General features: G+C 39.6%; 1 protein-coding gene across 12 annotated transcripts in view; it reads right to left on the reverse strand.

Annotated features, from left to right (window-relative positions):
* erc1b (ELKS/RAB6-interacting/CAST family member 1b) overlaps positions 1–15,864 on the reverse strand; it is a 202,286-nt gene that overhangs the window by 89,491 nt on the left and 96,931 nt on the right. For all 12 annotated transcript variants that reach the window (XM_079868403.1, XM_079868413.1, XM_079868412.1 and 9 more), the window contains one exon: positions 4,335–4,495. In XM_079868403.1, the coding sequence (XP_079724529.1) occupies positions 4,335–4,495 (161 nt within the window). The remainder of the gene's footprint in view (positions 1–4,334; positions 4,496–15,864) is intronic.

The raw sequence follows: 15,864 nt of genomic DNA on the forward strand, positions 1-15,864 counted from the left end.
GTAGCCGGTTATGATATTTAAAATTGAGTTAAATAGAACAATTGAATGAAAGAATGACAGTACGACCGACAGACAGACAGACAGACAGACAGACAGACAGACAGATAGATGCGATAGATGTTTTCTTCCCTGTCTAAGTGGGCGGATCTAATTGTGTGGACCAGAACTTTGCAAAACTAAGCAAGAGCTTGTGTTTCATAGTAAGATGCAAGGTAAAAGCCATAAAGGTGGCGACAGCTCTTTTCAAGTCCTAAAATACGGACAAGTGGCTTAATGCCTTTGAGCGAACATCTGAGAAGGGCCTCTTGATCAAGATCAACCCCTCTATCATCATCCACCTCTCAAGCGGGCGCTCCAAAATGTCCAGCAGTCCCAAACAACTGCAGAAAGAAAGTTAAACATTTGCTCAAAGGGAGACGACTGATGTCTGCCTTGCGGTCGCACTTTCCCGAGCTGAGAACGTGAGCTGGTGGAAGTAAGAGTGAACGAGAGAAGGAAACCACATCAAATGAAAGAGCACTGGGATATCACCACATCTCATATCCAGCAGTACGGGGGCATTTAAACTGTGCTAAATGGAGAGGAAACATGGGGATGGGATGGTGTGCTGGAGATCCCATTACCGCCTCAACCCATCGCTCTAAATCCTCATCTCATTCGACAAAACAAGCCAGAATGTAAGTACCACACTGCGTACATCACAGTTACGTTCATAAAACTTGGCGCCAACACAGCTTGAATCCACCTCTATGCATTATCAAAGAACCCCATTGACAGTCCATTTAGATTTTAATTGAGCGATGACCTCATAATGGTCTTTTCTCACTGCTGGTTACATTCAGTGAGTTTTATCTGAATAATGACCTCACTGTGGTCTTCATTTGCCTCGGTGGTTCACAATAGCTTTAACATCATGATTAATGAGCTAAAAGTTGTGTAAGCTGTAAATTAATTAACATTTCATAAAGTTTATCCAAATAAGGATACATTCCCTAATTTGCACTTGCACAAGATGAGACATTCAAGGTCTGTCAATAAAACCAGACACCATTGTTTTTGTAAATCTTGTTACCAAACGCAATGCAGCAATTTGAGTATGTGAAAGAGCAAATGTTATTCAACAGCCATTATTCATTGACAATCTTCCCCTCCACTGCAACTGTTGAATCTCAATTGCACTTTCGCATATGCAAATTACCTCAAATTCAAATTGCATATTCAAGTTTCAGTCTTTTCTTCTTACATGTCAAATGACTTGAAATATAGGTCGTTTTTTTAATGCTTTTTCATCCATTTTTGAGCCTGAAAGTCCCTGGTCACTATATGCTTTCATTAAGTGGAAAAAGAGCAGCGTGAACATTCTTCTAAACATCTCATAAAGGTTTGAAACAACATGAAGGTAAGAGAATGATACCAATTTGCATTTTTGGGAGAACTATTCCTTTAGATTCAACTTTGAAGAAGAAAAAAAAGGCAGAAACACAACAAATACAAATACAACTGACTAAAGATTTGACTAAATGTCCTTTGCAAACCATAGGGAAAAACAAGCTTTGAAAGAGTGGTAATTCTGCCTTTTTTTAGATGTTGAGGATGGAGAACCAGCCCAAAGGGTCGATGTCTCCACACTGCTGACTTTAAACTGTGCGGTCGGAAGTTCAGCCCGAGGAAATAAATAAATAAAAAGTCTGTGACCTCTGCGTCTGCTATTTTGTGTTTTTCCTTCGAAATTTTAATGAGTGGTCCAGTTGGTTGTCTGCTGCCAGCCGGCGGGGCCCCTTCAGCAGCACGAGTCTACTTTCTCCGGCCCCGACCGCATTACGTTCATCGCCAAAACAGATCGAAGACCACCCCTCTCTCTCTCCTCCATCCATATCAGAGCCTTATTTTCACTCAAATACAAGACTTTTTTTGTAAATGTGTGGTTAGTGAGAGGCCGGTGGAGATACACAACGCTCTCTGTCTCAGTTGAGCTGACCTTTTGGTTTTAACAGCCAAATTTGGATGCAATGGGGCCCTGCTCTCCTTCTCCTTCATATTACGGGGCAAAATGATCTCTTTGGGAATCGGTACACAGCATTCATTTAAACACATTAGACCTAGATAAAGACTCCCATCATTTCTCAGCCTTCTCCTTATCTTCTTTTACTGCCAGAATCCATCGGTAGCATAACTCAAGCATGCACGCACATCCATGTCTCTGAGAATATGGCTGACAATCAAATCACCACGCCAATCTGGAAAACGCAGAGTGTCCTCGAAAATCCCATTTCTGACTCATTTTTCCACAACCGCGATCATTATGCTGAACTCGCATGATATTAAATCTAAAACAATAGCCCTGTGAGGACGATATACAGTAGAGGATGTTTAAAAGAGACAGAAAAATAATGTCACAGACTGTGAAGGAAAAAAAAATCTTTCTGAAGCCACTTTTTGTCTATTCAATGTTTAATCTGTAACAGTAATGTAATGACTCGGAAATACCTTCACTGGGGACTTTTCTCAGCAAATATGGACATGCAGTTCATGGCAAGTCATGTAATTAATTCAAAATATTTTTGGTAACACTTTATATCAATTTTTTGATCAATTCATCGACACGTTTTCATCAACACTTTTCATCAATATGCATTAAATATCAGGAACTAAGCAAGAACAATACTTTTTAATCGTAATGGTAATATCGACTGTACATAAACATACATTTTTTTGTCATTTTTACTTCTAAATAAATAAAAAATATTTAATTTCACTTTTTCATTTTTATTTCTCAAACATTTTAAGTTATAAATTAACATTAAATTATAAAAAATAACATGAATTGACAATGAACAATGATATACTAACATTAATCGTAATAAATGCCATTGTTGTCAATGCACAAACTAATGTTAAAGTGCTACCAAACTTTAAATAACTGAAGCCCTAATCACAACTAAAAATATGTTATCTTTACAGCATTCCTCTTAGATGTATACCTATATCTCTTAAGTGAACTGTGAGCATCAAATTTAATGATATATTCCGACTCTATAAGGCAGAAGTCAATGGCTTATCTTTAGGGCTCAACCCCATCTGAATGGAGCCACATCAATTAGAAAGTGAGAGAGCCTCCTTTCTGTAACTCCTCCTCTAAGCTCAGACTTCTAGCAGGGATCCTTGAAGAACCACATTCACTGAATCCTGATTCAGTTATGGTATGGAGACCTTCAACCTCCTATATCCCTCAAGTACTCCTCTTATCCCCATCTAGAGTCAGGAAGTACTCAAAACACTAAAGTGCCACAGGCACTGATAAGCAAAAGAGCAGCAAAAAATCCTGTAAGAGATACTGAGAAAAGACAAGAGAGAGTTCTGCAAATGCTGTGGGAGAACAGAGGGAGAGTGAGAGGGTCCTTGGATTCTGCTGAAGTGTTCTATTGGAGAGATGAGTCTGTAGAAGCTCAGTGGATGATGAGGAAAAGCTTGAAATAAAGAAGCACTCAAAAAGCCATTCAGCCTCCCAAGAGCACACGGTCCCTCCATGGACCTAGTGCATTAGGAAAAAATCATTCCTGTATACCTGGAACAAGGATTATCTAAACTGGGATCAGGGGAGCAACAGGGGATCCAAGGAAAAGTTAAGAGAAAATGGTGCAACAAATTATCATAAGAAAAAAACAGCATTGCAAAAAAAAAAAGGATGAAGAATGTAAACTGCATACAATGAAATAATGCATACCGTTTCAAGCGTTATCTATAAAAAAAATAGTATGAAGCATTCAATGCATAAACATGCATTATTCCATTCTGAAAAATAAAATAAAATACATGATAAGATAAGATGATAGATAAGATGACAGATAAGATATGATATATATGATAACTCTCATCATATTTGGGGACATGACATGCCATGCTATGATATGATATATGATATAATATGATATGTGAAAACTCTCATCATATTTGGGGGTCCAGTATGAAAACCCCTGACCTAGATCAAAAAAATCCAGTGATCTTGTTGAACCCAAATTATTAGATTTAAACAAGAAACATTTGTTCTGTACTTTTAAGATATCTACATGCGAATGGCTTCTGTTATGATTGGCTAACCTCTTTGCAAGAGTAACAATGTCCACGGCAGGTTGTAATAGGACACAGCTGATGACAATAAATCTACATACTCTTTTCAAAAGAGCAAAAAAAAAAATAATTCATATTTATCAAAATATATATCCCTTTAAAACAAGCAACATTGAAATGTTCTTCCTTAAGATGACAGTGAGCCATACAGCAACAAATCACAGTATCAGTCCATAAGGAATGAAGGACAAGAGTAAAGGTCTTACTTCATTTCCAGCACCTCCTCCAGGTGCTTTCTGCGCTCTGCCCTCAGCGTGGTCAGGTGAGCCTCCTTCTCCGCCAAGGACTGCTGGGTGGACGACAGCTTGGCCTTCATGGACTCCAACTCTTGCTTCACCTTTTCCATGGCGGCCAACAGCTCCTCCATCTGTCCATGCAAACAAATAAACAGGTTTGTGCTGAGGAACAATAACACAACAACAAACAAACAGAAGGACAGAAACATAATCCCACAGAAACATCAGATAAGACAGAACGCAAACAAATACGTTGAGTGAACACACAGCAGGCCAAGAGCGAAGCACACAGGGACACAAATGGATTTGTGCTCAGAAAAAGTGATGGACAAAATTAGAGTCCAAAAAGAGATTAAAACCACGGGGAAAACAATGAAAAAACAGTTAAGAGATTCATAGAATAGATTCAAAGACAGAGGGTGAGATAAAATAAGAAAAAATTATGAACACAAGACCGGAATTCCAGTGTGTGAGTGTGTAAGAGTGTGTTACTCCAGATAAATTAACTACATAACGTCATGGTGAAGTTTGTCATACATCACATCCCTAGAGTTATTTCACTCCGTTTCGGTTTTGAAAAGGTGGATGTTCTCGGTTTCTGACTGTGATTTTTCTTTCCTCCTCTCCCTCCATTTCCACACAATGTTTATAACTCGGAGTAACAGGAGCGAGTGAATGAGGAGGATAAATCAAATGGCGTGGCAGGTTTATGTATTCCATGGAAGGCAAGGTTTAGCAACTTGGCTCAAAGCGGTTCTCACAGCCTCCTCGACCGCTTGCGGTTCACCCCGGGACTCTCTGAAATCTGTTCTCGCAGGAAACTGCGTAGGCCTTGGGCGGCGATCTGTCCAGTCTCCTTCGTCTGTTCTCTATGTTTATCCATCCTTCCCTGCTCTGTGTTTCATCAGCTTTTGTTCCATCCATACTACAGATACTTCTGCGTAGAATCAAATCCAAAAATAGTTCACTAAAAATCCTTTTCGAGCTTCACAAATGATACAGAATGAAGTAGTTGATATGACTCATGCACCATAGTCCTATGAAGTCATCACAATAGATTTGTACTAAATAAATAAATAAATAAATAATCAATTTAAGTCATTATTTACTGATAATCTCTCCCTCCAGGGGCCTGTTAACCGTTGTGACCAATACCAGCGAGTTGAACCCAAGAACCAGATCAGTCCAATTCATGAACAAATCAGTTTTGTCAACAGGATTAACTAATTCACTATAAGGATCTGACACAAAAGAGTGATTCAGTTCTTCAGTCAGTGAGTTCAACTTTTGAACCGTACAAGTCTGATTCATGAATGAATAATTTAGATCAGTTTTGTCAACAGGATTAACTAAAACTCGAGAACCAGATCAGCCTGATTCATGAACAAATCATTCAGACCAGTTTTGTCAAAAGAGTGATTCATTCACAAATTGGACATCACTACTTCAGTCATGAAGATGTCAGAAGTGCCACAGCAGATTGTCTGTGAATAATTATGAATGCATAAATAAATTAATAAATGAATGAGGCATTTATATATCAGGGGGTCTCTCCTCAACCACCACCAGTGGATGATGCAACGGCAGCCACAGTACAACAGCGCCAATGCGCTCACCACACACCAGCTATAGGTGGAGACTGAGAGGAGAGCGAGTGATAGAGCCAATTCAGTGGATGGGGATTATTAGAAGGTCATGATTGACAAATACCAATGGAGGGAATCTGGCCAGGACACCGGGGTTTCACCCCTACTCTTTTTCAAGAAGTGCCATGGGAGAGTCAGGACCTCGGTTTTAACGTCTTATCTGAAAGACGGTGCTTTTTACAGTATAGTGTCCCTGTCACTATACTGGGGCATTAGGACCCACACAGACCACAGGGTGAGCACCCCCTGCTGGCCTCACTAACACCTCTTCCAGAAGCAACCAGGTTTTCCCAGGAGCTCTTCCATCCAGGTACTGACCAGGCTCAACCCTGCTTAGCTTCAGTGGGCAACCAGTCTTGGGCTAGAGGGTGATATGGCTGTGGCATTACTTCAATTCAGGTCGTATACATTCTTAAGACTTGAATATAGCACCAAAGTCCACTTGGGGCACTTCTATCATAATGTTATGGAGCTTTTGCATCCTTTTTGACAGTCCCTGTCCTCAATCAGTTCATCATTATTTTAAATTTTTTTTATCAAACGTCAAAAATCCAACGTTTTCCACAAAAGAAAGTAAATCATGCATGTTTGGAATGACATGAGGGTGAGTAAATATTTTCATTTTTTGGTGAACTATTCCTTCAATTCATTGATTATGAAAACATTTTAATAGCACTGCCACACAACACTGCCCAAAGCCATTCTATCATTACATTCTATCCCATGTTTTGTGAGCATTGGATTTGTTTTCCAGCAGAGTATTGAGAGCAATAAGCAGAAACACCAAAAAAAAAGCAGGATTTCAGCTGTGAAAATATAATCCCCTTTGAGAAAAAAACACAATAGAAGTGTATGTGTGATCATGTGCTCTCAGCAGTGCTGCCCTCTGGTGGCTGGAGGTACTGCAGGGTCTGTAAGAGCGCTCAATCCAGCTGTCATCATAAGTCATCTGCCTAATGTACTACACCCGAGCCAAGCCTAGTGAACAAGCTACCAAAACCCGCTCGGCCAAATTTACTGCCGTCTGCTTTCCAGTCTCGCACTCCTATGCTCTCGTTCGTCGTCTCATACCCCACCAAACTCACACGGGGTTGATACTGAACAGTAACAAATGGGTTGTGACTAAAACCTAAGGATGATGGTGCATCCCCTGGGCACGTGAAATCCACCAGCAAATTCCACCTGACAGGATCAGGTAAGTGAGGGCTCACCGGAATGGCTTATGTTAAAATGTAATGCATGTTAAATTAAAAAATAAAGAAGAGGAAATCATTATTCATGTGGAGACAGACCAGGCAAGCGTTCCTTTAGACTCAAACGCAGAGCACAGGTCACATCTTAGAAGAATAAAATTGGCGAGAGTTTGAGTGGACATAAAAGACAGTAATATTTTTCACAGATACAAAAAAAAAAAAAAAAAAAAACCTAGCAAAATTCTCTCTCTCTCTCTCTCTCTCGAGAAATAAAGTGAGAGGGAATCGAGACTGCCTGCCTCAGGCCCCCTAGTATGAGCAGAACGAAATATTTAAACACTGGCAGCATCAGTTTCACTGCCAGTGGTAACCCTGTGGTGAGGGCGGGGCAACAGGTCTGTCTGTTAAAACAGAGCAGCCAATGAGAGGTGAGGGGGGAAAAGACGGAACCGTGAGAACTCTGCAGAATTTTTATTCAACAGCACACAAAAATCTCGATGAAATCTCCCGCTGTTGTGCAACCACACGTACACACACAGCGGCAGCGGAGCGGTTAACTAATCAGTCCAGGATGTGTGAGAGGTGATGTGGTGTCACCGTGCCCTGAGGGGAGATATCCGAACTGAATCCATCCTCGGTGACCAAACATCATCTGGAACGAATGGATTCGAATAAATTTACAGTGTGCTTGGTCAGTTTTACTGTAAAAGTATTTAGTAAGCGCTGCCTGGAGCAATATTCGCAATGCCATTGAGTTAAGTCATTCATTAGGACATAATTAACAGATTTTAAAGGTCTGACTAAAGACTTGGCAGACTGAGGGGAAAGCCAAAAATCGCGCACACACAAATTTGTAAAGCCTACATAAGGTATCATAGACATTATGATTCCTAGAACTATATACTGTAGTGTGGAATCAAGAACTGGTTCTAACTCAGAACCGGATCCCCTTTATATATATAAAATAATAAAAAATTTTTTAAAAATAACAACAAATAAACAAATAAAGTTAATAATAATATTGCTTGATTTTGTATTGGTTTTCCAACTTTTTAATACCAAGGACCCCCTAAATATCCCCTTGCAAAGAAGCTCCTCCAAAAAAAATAAAGACTTATTTTCTAGTAGACAGACACATTTATGCTGTGTGAAAAAGAAAAAAGTATTATAAAAGACAACATGATTATAAAAGAGTACTGAAGTCATAAATTATAAAATATTTAATATGCATTTAATATAATGTTTTTAATATCTGTAAAATATTTAAGTATATTATACTATATATATATATATATATATATATATATATATATATATATATATATATATATATATATATATATATATATATATATATATATACACACACTCACCTAAAGGATTATTAGGAACACCATACTAATACTGTGTTTGACCCCCTTTCGCCTTCAGAACTGCCTTAATTCTACGTGGCATTGATTCAACAAGGTGCTGAAAGCATTCTTTAGAAATGTTGGCCCATATTGATAGGATAGCATCTTGCAGTTGATGGAGATTTGTGGGATACACATCCAGGGCACGAAGCTCCCGTTCCACCACATCCCAAAGATGCTCTATTGGGTTGAGATCTGGTGACTGTGAGGGCCATTTTAGTACAGTGAACTCATTGTCATGTTCAAGAAACCAATTTGAAATGATTCGAGCTTTGTGACATGGTGCATTATCCTGCTGGAAGTAGCCATCAGAGGATAGGTACATGGTGGTCATAAAGGGATGGACATGGTCAGAAACAATGCTCAGGTAGGCCGTGGCATTTAAACGATGCCCAATTGGCACTAAGGGGCCTAAAGTGTGCCAAGAAAACATCCCCCACACCATTACACCACCACCACCAGCCTGCACAGTGGTAACAAGGCATGATGGATCCATGTTCTCATTCTGTTTACGCCAAATTCTGACTCTACCATCTGAATGTCTCAACAGAAATCGAGACTCATCAGACCAGGCAACATTTTTCCAGTCTTCAACTGTCCAATTTTGGTGAGCTTGTGCAAATTGTAGCCTCTTTTGTCCTATTTGTAGTGGAGATGAGTGGTACCCGGTGGGGTCTTCTGCTGTTGAAGCCCATCCGCCTCAAGGTTGTGCGTGTTGTGGCTTCACAAATGCTTTGCTGCATACCTTGGTTGTAACGAGTGGTTATTTCAGTCAAAGTTGCTCTTCTATCAGCTTGAATCAGTCGGGCCATTCTCCTCTGACCTCTAGCATCAACAAGGCATTTTCGCCCACAGGACTGCCGCATACTGGATGTTTTTCCCTTTTCACACCATTCTTTGTAAACCCTAGAAATGGTTGTGCGTGAAAATCCCAGTAACTGAGCAGATTGTGAAATACTCAGACCGGCCCGTCTGGCACCAACAACCATGCCACGCTCAAAATTGCTTAAATCACCTTTCTTTCCCATTCTGACATTCAGTTTGGAGTTCAGGAGATTGTCTTGACCAGGACCACACCCCTAAATGCATTGAAGCAACTGCCATTGTGTGATTGGTTGATTACATAATTGCATTAATGAGAAATTGAACAGGTGTTCCTAATAATCCTTTAGGTGAGTGTATATATATATATATATATACATTTCTAACCAATATTACAATATAAGGGAAACTATGTAAAATTCAATCCCATTTTAGTTGCATAGTGCATCTCAAAATAAACAATGTCATTAATTTTTTAATCTGTTTTACTCGTTTACCCTTGCAGCCCTTGGGGTTTCATGGAGCGGAGATTATGGGAAAATATTGATATGTTTTAATGTTTTAGACCAATTAAGGTGCTTTTTCAAAAGTACTAAAATAATTATTAATGGAATTATGGAACCAGGACCATTTAGTGGAATCTGAATTTCCTTTCATGTCCCATCACTAGAATTAGGACATGAAATATTAAAGCAGAGCAGAGCAGAGCAGAAATATTAAAACCAATGCAAACACTGCTTTTAGCAAAGACTTTCTTGTGATGGAAGAATGGATGGTGTGTGTGTGTGTGTGTGTGAGAACAAGGTGGCATGCAGCGCTTGTTTTCTCAGGGGAGTACAAACTAACCTCAGATGTTAGTCAAGTCGTAAAAAAACGCTGCAGTGAATTATGACACCTCGGGTGTGAAAAATTGAGCACTTCACTGGGTGATGATAACACCACTTCCTTTCTCACACTGGGAACCTGAACCAGTAAGGCAAGAGGAGTACAGATCAAAGCGTTCAAGATGCACGTCCTTTAACCAATCTTCACAGTCCAGCTTCAGCCTCTGCAAGTGTTTTTACGATGGAGTAATTGCTCACATCAGTTGTGACGTACCGTCTATGGAATTGATAACAGTGATTTTCTCCTCTTTTGTTTAATTTAAGGCTGGCTGCTTAAAACCGGTGTCAGAAACAAGCCTTGGGGGAAGGAAGAGGATCTGTCAGTGATCAAGGAGAAGAGTGATAAAAAGAACAGGAAAAGGGGGAAAATAAAAACTGAAGCAGGGTCAGAGGAGCAGGAACAGATGCCTCATCAGATGAGGGAATGCATGTGGACATAAGCAAAGAACGAAGCAGAGCGCAGTATACTTGCCTCTTTGCGCTACAAGAGAGCAGAGCAAGAGAGAAAGAAACACAGAAATATGTAAATGCAATGTACCAAATATAGGCAAAAAAATCTGAAAGAATAAAATAGACAAAGAAATGCATTGCCTGTTCAAAAAAACAAAACAAAAAAAAGAGGTGCTCTTATCGCTGAAAAATGCTTTGAGGGGCAATTCAACCACGTACAAGGGAGAAAATTGGGGAATATTATGTTCAAAATGTCAGCAGAAAATAGCCAATGAAATCTGCATGGAAATGAAGTGACGGATGCAGATTCTAAACTTAAAAACTACTGAGACTGTACCATGGTAATGTATACAGCATATATCACTGGTTTGGCCATGGGACCCCTATTCTCCCATGGTCATTAAGCTGTGAATGCAATTTTTAGGAATTTGAACCAAGAAAATGTATTTTTCAAAAACGGTAACGTCCCACTTTACTTAAAATACACATAAATTGTAAAAATGTCCCTGACACTGATGAATAAACAGTATTATAAGGCAAGGCTATTATATAGCAGTTTCAAATTAGATTTTGTTAAAACAATATAGTTAGTAGTTGGTATTTTGGGTTAAGGTTACGGAAACTACAGTTACCATGGTAAAATACACAATACTACTATGAACTGTAAATAAAACATATGGACACTAATCCTGATGAATAGAATGAGCATAACTGCATGCAAATCCTTCCCGGCTGACAAATATACCACTTACATATTTATTGGTACTTTTTTTTTGTAATTTTGGTAACTGACAACGTACTGCAACTACAACGTTGCATGCTTTTAATTTTAACCACAAAAACGAGTTCTGCTTAAACAGGCCCTAAGTTATGTTAGAATAATGACAGTGAGATATCGCCTGGCATCATCACATCTGACAGCATATACTGAATACAGATACGGACAGGTCAGTGGAACAAAATTCTGTTCATTTTTACTCATCCTCACCAAGTGCTGACCCATACAAAAAAACGAAGAGGTATAAGATACCATGGTACTTTGGCATATATCATAGTACTGGCTGATTACCATATTTACATCCCATGGTATTTGTACTTCAAAGAATACAAAGGCACAAGTGTCATGTAGTGTCCAAAAAAAGGTACTGTATCACAATAGTCCATGTTCTAAAAACATGACAATACCACAGTGCAACTTTTGTAAGTGTAAGACTTCATATTGGTTTGTTATTGATGTGCACTTGAGGTGATGAGATCACGGTGGGCGTTAGATCAGGGCCTTCTCTTCAGCCCGTGCCGAGCTCAGAAGCTTCTAATCACCTCCTGTGAGAGATATCCAGACTAACCCAGATGCTCGGAGCAGAAACACAACACTAATAAAAAGTGCTTAATGCAGCAGCGTGCTGTTTTTCTCCTGCTCTCTCTCCCCTTCTCTTCATCCGTCTCTTCCTACTCTCTCCTCCCCGGCTGCCAAACGAGCAACGGTGAGCATAAAGCCAATTTCAACAAGCTGGTCTTTGGATCTTGCTGTGTTTTGGGTGCTGAACTTTGTGTCTGGATCTCAGCTGGTTGGGAATATTAGCAGAGGAGGGAGTTTAATTTCCCTCTAAAGTTTTATCATAAAAATCCAGGCTGTTTCTGACGATGGCTCGAATACAAACTTGAGAAAGAGCAGCGGCAGCTGTAAGAGCTATTTATTCTTTGACTAATTTCCATGTCTGATTTTGGCCTGGATAGCTCACGGTCTGCCGTTGCTCTGCCATCACGCTGCCCCCTGCAGTATGGAGTGAGAACTGACTGTGAATCGGATTGGCTGCTTGAGATTTTGACAAGAGTGTCTTGACTGGTTCAGGCAAAGAGTGAGCTAACGTGGTTTAAACTATTTACGCCATTTTTTGTTTTTTGGATAAACAATTCACCCAAAAATCATTCCTCATAGTAAAATAGATTTTTAGTCTTTTTCTCACACAAAGCTATCATATGACTTCAGAAGACTTGCAATAGAGCGTATGAGACCACTTATATGATGCTTTTATGGTGTTTTTTAGGAGCTTGAGAGTCCCCATCCTCAGTCCCTTCTAATGTTTAGAAAAGAGCAGCTTGGAAACTGCTAAAGTCTCCTTTTGTGTTCCACAGAAGAAAGTCAGTCAAATGTATTTAAAACAACATAAGTAAATTATGACAAAACATTGATTTTTGGGTGAACTACGCCTTGACTACCAGTATAACTATTGACCGCATGTTTATATAACAAGTATTTAAAGTTACATGCGATGGGGAAGCTCAACTTCCCACTGCAGAAACAGAACTGTGTTGGACGCACTACATAAAAGTTAAATCAAAACATAACTTATCCTGATAGACAGACGCAAATGAGCATGACTTCCCAATATAATGGAAAGAAAGCAGGGGGAAAGCATAAGAGAGGCCTTCCACATAAAATAATGATCTGATAGAGCTCATCTTCAGGGAACAGTCAATAAATTGCACTCTGTCAGTGGTTAAGCTTCCTATTTGGAAAAGTTTGGGTTGGATCAGGACCAAAAGCCACATTTGTCGAACACCCCCATCTAAATGAGAAAAAAAGGTCACTGAGATGCAGCGAAACTGATGAAAAGCAAAAAACTCAAATCATTCCTTGTAAAAGAAAGAAAACATTAATCGAGCCATACCTTGAGCCTCTTTAAGCCAGCGCGGCCGGAGTCATGCATTAGGTCATGAGAGCGCTTCGCACAGGCAGTGAGTGATGGAGAAGAAATAGAGAAAAAGAGGAATAATAGAAAAAGTCAGAGGAAACAGAGACAGAACAGAGCAAAACAGAACAATAGTTTGAAACAAACCACGCAAATTGAAAATTGGAAGCAGAGGAAGAGGGGCTAGAGAAAGAGAAAGAGGATGGTAACCATGGATCCAGCAAGACAACAGCGAAACGTCTGAGCGAGAACAGGTTCGGAGCGGAAAAGAGATCCATACGGGATTGGGTCAGGCCGGTAGGGGAAAGGGGGAAGCTTGTGGTGAAAGAGGAAGGGCGGTTTCGAGACATCCCATCATCCCCGGTCAACATGAGCAGAGAGATTGAGGCTTTCTTTGGTCCACTGCCTCCAGGGAAGGTTATGAAGTATGTCATTTCGCTGCTGAATCATGTCTGGAGACTGGACACATGTTTTCATGTGGTCTTGGGCAAACGTTTTCACTGGCCCCGCATGAGCGGCTGGTCGCTTTCGTACATCCCGGCCGTAAATCCTGAGCTGGGACAGAGTGACTGGTGTCACTGCACGCCGAGGGCCCTGTGTAGGAAGAAAATACCCCTCTTTTTCGTCCTCTCCCGGCGACCACATTTGCCCTTACTAGCACACGACTCAAAGCAGTTGGCAAGACAATAATGCTCATGAAAGCATCAGCTAAAATGAGACGGGCTCATCTGCTAAACAAGCACACTGAATAAACCCTGTTTTGACACCCAGGTCCTCTGATACAGCAGCCAACACTCCTGAAATATAATCACTGACAGGAAGATGGAGTGAGAAAATAGGGGGGAAACTTGAAGGAATAATTCACCCAGAAATGAAAAATCATTTACTCATGTTGTTCCATGCCATTATTCAATCTTCTCAGCTGCAGCTCTCAAATCAAATATGCCACAAGTATGACGATATCACGAGACACGCAAGAACCTCGTCAAATGCCGTTTGGTGTTATGATGTAATTTCAGGGGTACATACGACTTCAATGGTAACGAATTAAATTCAAGTCTGTTTGCCACATAAAGCTATAATATGGCTTTAAAAGACTTATTGCACACTACGAATTGAACAATAAGGTAAATTCGTTGAAAGTAATGAATTAGGCATCAACAAACAAGGAACAACTAGGCTATATTTTACAGCATTTAATAATATAACAATGTCAATTAATAAATATACTATTGTTCATTTCATGTCTGTCCATATAACTTGAAATGTCAAAAATGTATTAGTACAATAAATAAGTATACCAATTATTTGGTGGACTGTTGTTTTCCTTTGTCTTTATATACATGCATTAAATTAAATTGAATTGATTGAAAACATCATGCATGTACAACCTGTTGTATGCCTGTTGGGAGGTGAGAAAGCAAGCATGAATGCATGAATGAATGGGTTGAAAAAAATATTATATTAATATATATTAATATATTTATAAGTTAGTGTTAACCAAAATTAATAAATGCTATAAAATTGAAGAAACTGTTCCTTGTTTATTTATAATACATCATGCATTAATAATCTAAACAAATTGAACCTTAGTGTAAAATGTTACCAAAATTTCATATGGGTTTGGAATGACAGAATAGTGAGTAAATAATGACAGAATTGTTCATTTGTGGTCATCTATTCATTTAAAAAAGAAGGAAGAATAGTAGCACTCTAGCAGTAGACATTCACACTGACCTGTGTAATTGTCAGAAATCTTTCAGACTTGGCACAAGAGAGAAGGGCCCAATATGGCCTCATAAAAAACAAACATGTTTGGATTCATATTTCCAAATTTCATTAGCTGCATGAATGGAGCAAACAACTAGTACTGTAGCTCTCCCATGCTCTCAAATTAAGTGCACATTCACACAGAGCTTTAAAGTGAGCTCAACGGACGCACATGGTTTGAAGAGAGAGAACGGCCTCTTTTTTGGCCAGAGGCTCGCTTTTATGTCAGCGTAACAAAGAGCAGTCGCCCCCGTCCCCATACATTTAAGACCAACATACTGACAGAAATTTGTACAGGCACTGTGCTCGGTCCAACATGTGATCTGCACAATGCGAACAATGAGATGAACAGCTATTGGAGGAAATTGAACACAGAGCTAAAGACGAACGCTTGCGTATGATTGGCACAACAGAGGGCGTGGTGAAGCAATGCAGGGATGTTAATTAAATAGCAGAGGAGAGACTCTGTGTGTGCGTAAGGGAAAACATGTGCGTGTGTGTGAAGCTAATTAGATTTTGCATGGCTTAATGCAGGACCACAAATTAAGCATTTAAAAACATGTCTGCCAATTGCCAGCGAGGCAAGCTGCCATCCATTTTTCTCCCCCAATCATGTAGCTCATAACTCCT

This window comes from Squalius cephalus, assembly GCF_949319135.1.
Source record: "Squalius cephalus genome assembly, chromosome: 4".
Classification (NCBI taxonomy): domain Eukaryota; kingdom Metazoa; phylum Chordata; class Actinopteri; order Cypriniformes; family Leuciscidae; genus Squalius; species Squalius cephalus.